The 8,001-nt window shown below is 30.1% G+C and overlaps 2 protein-coding genes across 2 annotated transcripts; both read right to left on the bottom strand.

Annotated features, from left to right (window-relative positions):
- Nucleotides 1–281: 281 nt before the first annotated feature.
- Nucleotides 282–1,640, bottom strand: LOC135922619 (disintegrin and metalloproteinase domain-containing protein 10-like). The gene has a single exon (XM_065457027.1). It carries the CDS (start codon nt 1,638–1,640, stop codon nt 282–284), a length of 1,359 nt encoding a protein of 452 aa, XP_065313099.1.
- Nucleotides 1,641–4,255: 2,615 nt separating this feature from the next.
- LOC135922611 (disintegrin and metalloproteinase domain-containing protein 10-like) lies at nt 4,256–5,590 on the bottom strand. Its single transcript, XM_065457016.1, has one exon. It carries the CDS (start codon nt 5,588–5,590, stop codon nt 4,256–4,258), a length of 1,335 nt encoding a protein of 444 aa, XP_065313088.1.
- Nucleotides 5,591–8,001: the final 2,411 nt, after the last annotated feature.

The following is an 8,001-nucleotide window of genomic DNA, read 5'->3' as shown; positions in this document are numbered from 1 at the left end:
AAGGAACGCGTTCACGTTCAAAGTTCGTCAAAAAAAGGAACGCCGTTCATCACCTTTTTTCAAAAAAACGAACATGAACGCGTTCGTTTACAACACTACTAATAATTGGTCAGGGATCATATGGATATATATATATATATTAAATTTCTTATATCCAATTTTTAATGATATTATTTAGAGATTTAAAATAAAATATTTTTATTTGGAAAGAACATTGAACGAAATATCACTAACTTTATTTAACTGAATTTGGCGGGACTTGAAAAGAATCAATCCGTTATTTAAATTCTCGAATAATCAATGCTATCATAATAAACACTCAATAAATGTTTACAGTGCATAAAATTGTTCATTCGCGTTTCGATCAACTTTTTCATTAAATCAACATTGCATGGGCTAAATTTGTATTTGTTGAATTCAGTGATTCTGCCTACAGTTTCTTGCATCAATAAATTTGAGCTCGGAGTACAATTGAGTTCTCCTTCGTGAAGGGCTCCAAAAGAGTGGCCTACCTCGTGGGCTAAGTTATGGAGGACGAAACCTCTTGCCAATATTCCCTCCGTAACGGGGTGTCTATAATTTACGAATACCATATTTAAATTTTTAGGCTTTTTAGCACTATCGTCCATGAATATTCCATAATCTTCTGTACCCTGGTAGGCCTTCCCCATAACTGTGCCAAAATTTCTAAATGTGGAGCTGATGCCTAAACACGCATTATCTCCTAAACTTATTGAAGATATGTATTTTATATATATATAGTCTTCCGAGATTGTCTGACGTTTCCTAAGTTTACGATCATCCTTTATCATGACTACCGTTATCTTGGCTATTTGAAAACCAAAATGGTTAGGTTTCCCAATACCGGCAAAATCAATGATTCGGTAAAGAAAATCCAGGGATCCGTATAGAATTATAACTTCGTGTATGGCTTTCTTGATATTATACTGGAAAACCTTTTCCATGCATGGCGAATCCAAGAATACATTAATTCTGCACACCTTTTTAATGTTAGTTCTATTATTGTACCATTCTTTAGTATATTTCAATTGATTTGCCACCTCCACTTGATGTTTCCATTCTTCAATAAAACTCGGCTTAGTAAATGGTACCTTTATATAATCGTTAACATGCGACAAGGGTATTACATCGTCTTCCGTGTAATACAAGTATTTCCTGTTCTCTACCCATTTCCTCATCCCCCATTTTTGAGAGAGCGCACTTTTAACCAATTGACCTCTCGAATTGAACGATTCCCAAGTGTGCCCTCCTTCTATAAAATTTAACTTGCCATCAACGTATATTATTCCGTCAAAAAGAGTATTCTTAGGTTTAATATCAATACTGCCAAAAGCATAGGATTTTTCCTTATCCTTGACTTTCGCAATGTAATAGTGTTCAAAGGTGAGATACCGTTCTAAATATGAATTTTCGTATTGTAAAAGTTCAGACTTTATTTCTACCAAAGCATTCATTTCCACCACGTCAGTGAGAGAAATCAATTTAAGTTTAAAGGGTATATTATCAGGAGATACATAATTATCCTCTTGTACATATAGCCCACGGCTTGGGCATCCCTCTCCCACATATTGCAAGAATTCACGTAGTTGTAATAAACAGCATAAGACTAACTTTATCATAAGCCTTTTGTTTCTTTTTTTTTATTGATATTCTAAATGAGAAATTCGTATTACAAACAAGTTGTTCCATTATTATATAGTTCCAAAATATTATATATATATATATTTTGTCTAATTCTCTTTACCAAATCGATGTTGGTTCTGTTACATTTAGTCTAAAATCGGAAAAACCCTCCTATACTATGTCTGACTCTGATATCCCTCGATGACTTAAATAGGAAATGATTTCGATTATAAAATGGATTCTGACTATGTTTTCCGACTAAGATTCACCTCCCTATCTCTCGAAATTCTAGTGACGGAAGTTGCGTATTCCTAGAACCACCTAATAAATTTTTTAATAGCGACCAACCATAATTGTTAATTTAGGGTTAAAGTTATTATATATTTTATATCTTATAATTTTAACATGTCATATAATTACGTACCTACATGTACTATACAAATTGTTTTTAAAATTAAAATGCAATTTATTCCACCAAAGTGTGATATTTTTGTGATTAATAAAGTCATATAATAATGATTATCATTTTTTTATAAATAAAATAATTATATATATAAAATTAGGAATGAACGAAAGACTAAAGTTACGTTATCATAAGGTACTAGTTTTTATTTACAGCGAAAGAATTTTGTGTTGTTTATCTTCTATAATATATAATATAAAAGCCTTGTCACACTGTGACAGTCACACTTTCACAATTTATGATATACTAGCTGATAGCCCGTCAAGAATGAAGGGTAATCAGAATTTTCTAGTATGGATAAATAAAAAATTTTACCTTCATTTGACGATGGATGAATCAGAATAATAGTCAAATAAGAGGAATAGATTATCCGCATTCAACCTTCAAAGATTTCTATGAATTTTTAGAGAAAAGGCCAAATATATTATGAAAAATATGGAATAAAAAAAATATGATTTGTGAGTTATGATAATTTTCAATTCTTTAAATTTGCTCTCTCACTTCGTATAAAATCTCCATTCTCCTCAAAGAATCATTTAAATGCTTTTAAAACCTTCCTAAATACTCTTTTAAAAAAGGATCTGCTATAATTATATTAGAATCAATCATGGGGGCAAACCTGATTATCTCACAAAACTGTGGTGGTATCCACCCCATTGCAATAGGCTATTTAGAAGATTTATTAGCAAAAATAATTGCCATGGGCCAAAACCCAGGGTCTTAACTTATTAAGTATACTTATCAATTAGGATTTGTTGTTAAGGGAGAAAGCATAGCTTCACATGCCATTTGTATTCCAAAATCCTCCTCCTAACATGGCTATTATTAAAGTAGACTTTAAAAATGCTTATTCAATAGCAAATTTTGTGAACATTTCATAAATTTTTTTTATCCCAAATTTCCTGTTTATTCAAAATTCCTAGAGACATACTGTAACATTAAAACTTCTTTATTCAGCCCACATGTCATAAATTCTGACAAGAAGATCCAGCAGGGGAAAACGTCCTCGTTTATTTTACCTTGGTATTATCACATCCATTATCTTAAATCTAAATTTGATTTAGATATAATTATTTGGCATCTCAATGATGGAACAATCTCTGATGCACTTCCTAAAATATTTGGTTTTCAATTTCTTGAAGCACATTTTAAAAGACTCAGTCTTAATAAGTCCAAATCCTAAATCTGTTTCCGTGATAACAATATACATAACCCTCATCTGGCAAAATTAAATTTTTTTATTGAGTACATAAATAATAAAAATTAAAAAAAAAATAAGGAAATATATATAATTAAAAAAAGAGTATACAAGTTAGATCAACAAAAAAAATGCATTGCTGGGATTCGAACCCAAAGCCATCAGCTTCGTAAGCGAAGCTCTTGCCGATTAGGTCACAGACGCTTTTAAAAAATGGTGAATTTTTAAAATATAATATAAATTGTGACAGTGACTGACAGTGACACTGTGACTACGGCTTTTATATATAATACAAGGCTATTTAAAAAATCGTTAATTTTGATAAGCAAAAATTAGGATGCCAAAAGAGGAACGTCGATCCTGTGATCTTGATCCTTAAGCACTGAATCATATTAATCTATAATCCTGAATTTATTGTGATTTACTTACCACCTTATAAGGCCCGTAATATATTTTTTTTTAAACAATAATCATTATTCGCGATTAAATATATTTCTTTAAAAGAAAATATGATTTTGCTAATAATAAATTTTATATGATTATTAGTTCCTCCCCAAAAAACGAAATATTCAAATATTTAAACCCACCATATAAAATTCCTGGTTATGGGAGTGATTAACCCTGCATCCACAGTTAGCCCGAATTAGCCGCTGAAAGTATACAAAAATTAATGTAAAATAATTATATTTATTATCAATTACATTATTTTATAATATTAGATTACTGTTTGCTATGATTGAAATATAACTTTAATAAAAACTATGTCTAATAATTGGTCAATAAGGGATCATATGGATATATATATATAAAATTTCTTATACTCAATTTTAAATGATATTATTTAGAGATTTCAAATAAGATATTTTATTTTTGGAAATAATATTGAACGAAATATCACAAACTTTATTTAACTGTAATTTGGCGGGACTTGAAAAGAATCAATTCGTTATTTAGATTGTCGAATAATCAATGCTATCATAATAAACACTCAATAAATGTTTACAGTGCATAAAATTATTCATTCGGGTTTCTATCAACTTTTTCATTAACTCAACATTACATGGGCTAAATTTGTATTTGTTGAATTCATTGATTCTGTCTACAGTTTCTTGCATCAATAAATTTGAGCTCGGAGTACAATTGAGTTCTTCTTCGTGAATGGCTCCAAAAGAGTGGCCCACCTCATGCGCTAAGTTATGGAGCACGAAACCTCTTGCCATAATTCCCTCCATAAAGGGGTGCCTATAATTTACGAATGCCATATTTAAATTTTTAGGCTTTTTAGCACTATCGTCCATGAATATTCCAGAATCTTCTGAACCTAGGTAAGCCTTCCCCAGAACTTTGCCAAAATCTCTAAATGTGGAGCTGATGCCTAAACATGCATTATCCCCTAACCTGATTGAAGATATGTATTTCATATATCGTTTCCTAGGTACGCTATCATCCTGTATCATGGCTATCGTTATCTTAGCTATTTGAAAACCAAAATGGTTAGGTTTCCCAATACCGGCAAAATCAATGATTCGGTAAAGAAAATCCAGGGATCCGTATAGAATTATAACTTCGTGTATAGCTTTCTTGATATTATACTGGAAAACCTTTTCCATGCATGACGAATCCAAGAATACATTAATTCTGCACACCTTTTTAATGTTAGTTCTATTATTGTACCATTCTTTAGTATATTTCAATTGATTTGCCATCTCCACTTGATGTTTCCATTCCTCAACAAAGCTCGATTTAGCATATGGTACCTTTATATAATCGTTAACATGCGACAAGGGTATTACATCGTCTTCCGTGTAATACAAGTATTTTCTGTTCTCCACCCATTTCCTCATCCCCCATTTCTGAGAGAGCGCACTTTTAACCAATTGACCTCTCGAATTGAACGATTCCCAAGTGTGCCCTCCTTCTATAAAATTTAACTTGCCATCAACGTATATTATTCCGTCAAAAAGAGTATTCTTAGGTTTGATATCTATACTGCCAAAAGCATAGGATTTTTCCTTATCCTTGACTTTCGCAACGTAGTAGTGTTCAAAGGTGAGATATCGTTCTAAATATGAATTTTCGTATTGTAAAAGGTCAGACTTTATTTCTACCGAAGCATTCATTTCCACCACGTCAGTGAGAGAAATCAATTTAAGTTTAAAGGGTATATTATCAGGAGATACATAATTATCCTCTTGTACATATAGCCCACGGCTTGGGCATCCCTCTCCTACATATTGCAAGAATTCACGTAGTTGTAATAAACAGCATAAGATTAATTTTATCATAAGCCTTTTGTTTCTTTTTTTTTAATTAATATTCTAAATGGGAAATTCGCATTACAAACAAGTTGTTCGATTATTATTTATTCAAAATATTATATATATATATATATATATATATTGTCTGATTCTCTTTACCAAATCGATGTTAGTTATGTTATAAAGAATTATAATAGCAAAATATAGTAAAAATAGTATATTATTAAAATTGTATTATATTGATAGAAAGAATCCATGGAGATTTTCACAATTTTTAATTAAAATGTATATGTATAATTTTTATTTATTCCAAATAATTACGCATTTTTTTTAAATAGAAAGCACTTTAGAGTTAGGATCTCTCACCCATTTTGAATTATCACGTGCCTTCAATTACAATATAAAATTGACAATTTATTTCAATTTTGTAAAATTATTTACTCTTAAGGCTTAATAAAAAATATTTATTATAATTGCTCACTTCAACTTTATTACTTTCAGTTAGACGATTACAGAAACCCCCCCCCCCCCCCCCCTCCAATAGTTATATAAATAGCTGCAAAGATGAGGAATTAAATTTATAATATAAAGAAATATTTATAATTTCGTTTATTCTTCAATGTAAAATGTTTTGAAATTGCTACTCCCAACACTTAGTATAAAATCAGAACTTACAAGACCCTCCTACACTATGCCTGTGACTCTGATATCCCTTTAATGACTTAAATGGGAAATGATTTGGATTATAAAATCGATTCTGACTATGTATGTCGACTAAGATTGTCCTACCTACCTCTTGAAATTTTAATGACGGAAATTGCGTATTCCTAGAACCACTAATAATATTTTTTTATATTATACATAATAAAAAAGTAATATATAGCGATTGCTACTATAAAGATATGTATCTATAAGACTGGTGATCATTTCCAACGAGTTAGCTATTTTTTAAGATCTTCCTGTATACCTTATATCCCAACACATAGGCTAAAATCAGAACTTACAAGACCCTCCTACACTATGCCTGTGACTCTGATATCCCTTTAATGACTTAAATGGGAAACGTTTTCGATTATAAAATCGATTCTCACTATGTATGTCGACTAAGATTGTCCTACCTCTTGAAATTTTTATGACGGAAATTGCGTATTCCTAGAACCATTTAATAATATTTTTTTATTATATATTATAAAGAAGTAATATATAGCGATTGCTACTATAAAGATATGTATCTTTTAGAATGGTGATCATTACTAACGTGGTAGCTATTTTTTAAGATTTTCCAGTATACCTTATATCATAATGTCTCTAAAAATAATTATAACCTCTCCCCCCCCCCCCCACCCCCGCCTACCATTCCCTCCCTCTTGTATCAAACACTGTCAAACCCAATTCACCGTGCGATATATGCACAACTGAAATCGTTATTTATTTTTTATGGTTATAGTAATTCTTAGGGTAAAAATCTTAACGAAGGCTCAACTGCATGGGATTCAAACATAAATGTGGGCAGAATTTTACTATTATAAACTTAAATATCATATGTAAAAAAAAAGCTTTAAAAACTAGGACTGGAGGAAAATAAAATAAGGGGGTTATTATACCTATTTGCAACACAATATTAAGTCGTAGATAACAAATAAACAGTTTAATACGAAATGAAACCAGAGGCACACCAATGGCATTCTTTTCACCGATATACAGAATATACTAGAAAACATGTAGCCTAACACCAGATTAATTGACACTAAAACGCCAGCTAGCGGATTAATATTCATGAAATTAAGTTTTAAATACTTTTTGATTTGAAGTTTTAATTTTTAACAAAGAAGTCGTTTTTTATACGAATAAAAATTACATAATAATCTACAATATAAATTTATAAAATAATCAAATTTGTTTAAATGACGCTACCATAACTTAGGAATCAATTGATTCCTATAAATAATCTCTTAAATAGATGTTTTTCCTTTAATACATTATTTCGTCGACAATTTTTTGTCTGCACTATTTTGTTAAGTCTAAATAAAAGGCTAACATAGATCTCTACATCTAAACCTTTATAATTTTTAATCATAAAAAAAAATAAAAATTAAATCTTTATTTGTATTTGCTTTACGATAAGATAAATTTTTTTTAGCAAATCTTGTACAACTCTCATCGATAAAATTATATCTTAAAGGTTTCTCGAATTTAAGCTGATTTTCGATTTTATATAGCAGGGACCTGGAGAGGTATACCATTGTATTTTTTTAAAATTAAATATATTTTTATAAAACAAAATTTTTTTTTATGAAACCTCGTCATCAAATTATAATTTTCTCTGCCTCGATGGCCTGTTTATCATTAATTATGATTAATTTTTTGTGAAATTTTCCCGTTGTTATTTTTTTTTTTATAAAAAAAATACGTTCAACTATTGTTGTTAAACGGCTAAC

Source organism: Gordionus sp. m RMFG-2023, chromosome 1, assembly GCF_954871325.1.
Source record: "Gordionus sp. m RMFG-2023 chromosome 1, tfGorSpeb1-WG-v2, whole genome shotgun sequence".
Taxonomy (NCBI): domain Eukaryota; kingdom Metazoa; phylum Nematomorpha; class Gordioida; order Chordodea; family Parachordodidae; genus Gordionus; species Gordionus sp. m RMFG-2023.
Note: the sequence above shows the minus strand (reverse complement) of the source record. Positions and strands in the feature narration are given on the sequence as shown.

Coding starts and splice junctions, on each gene's coding strand:
- LOC135922619 (XM_065457027.1), bottom strand. CDS start 1,640: ATGATAAAGTTAGTCTTATGCTGTTTATTACAACTACGTGAATTCTTG.
- LOC135922611 (XM_065457016.1), bottom strand. CDS start 5,590: ATGATAAAATTAATCTTATGCTGTTTATTACAACTACGTGAATTCTTG.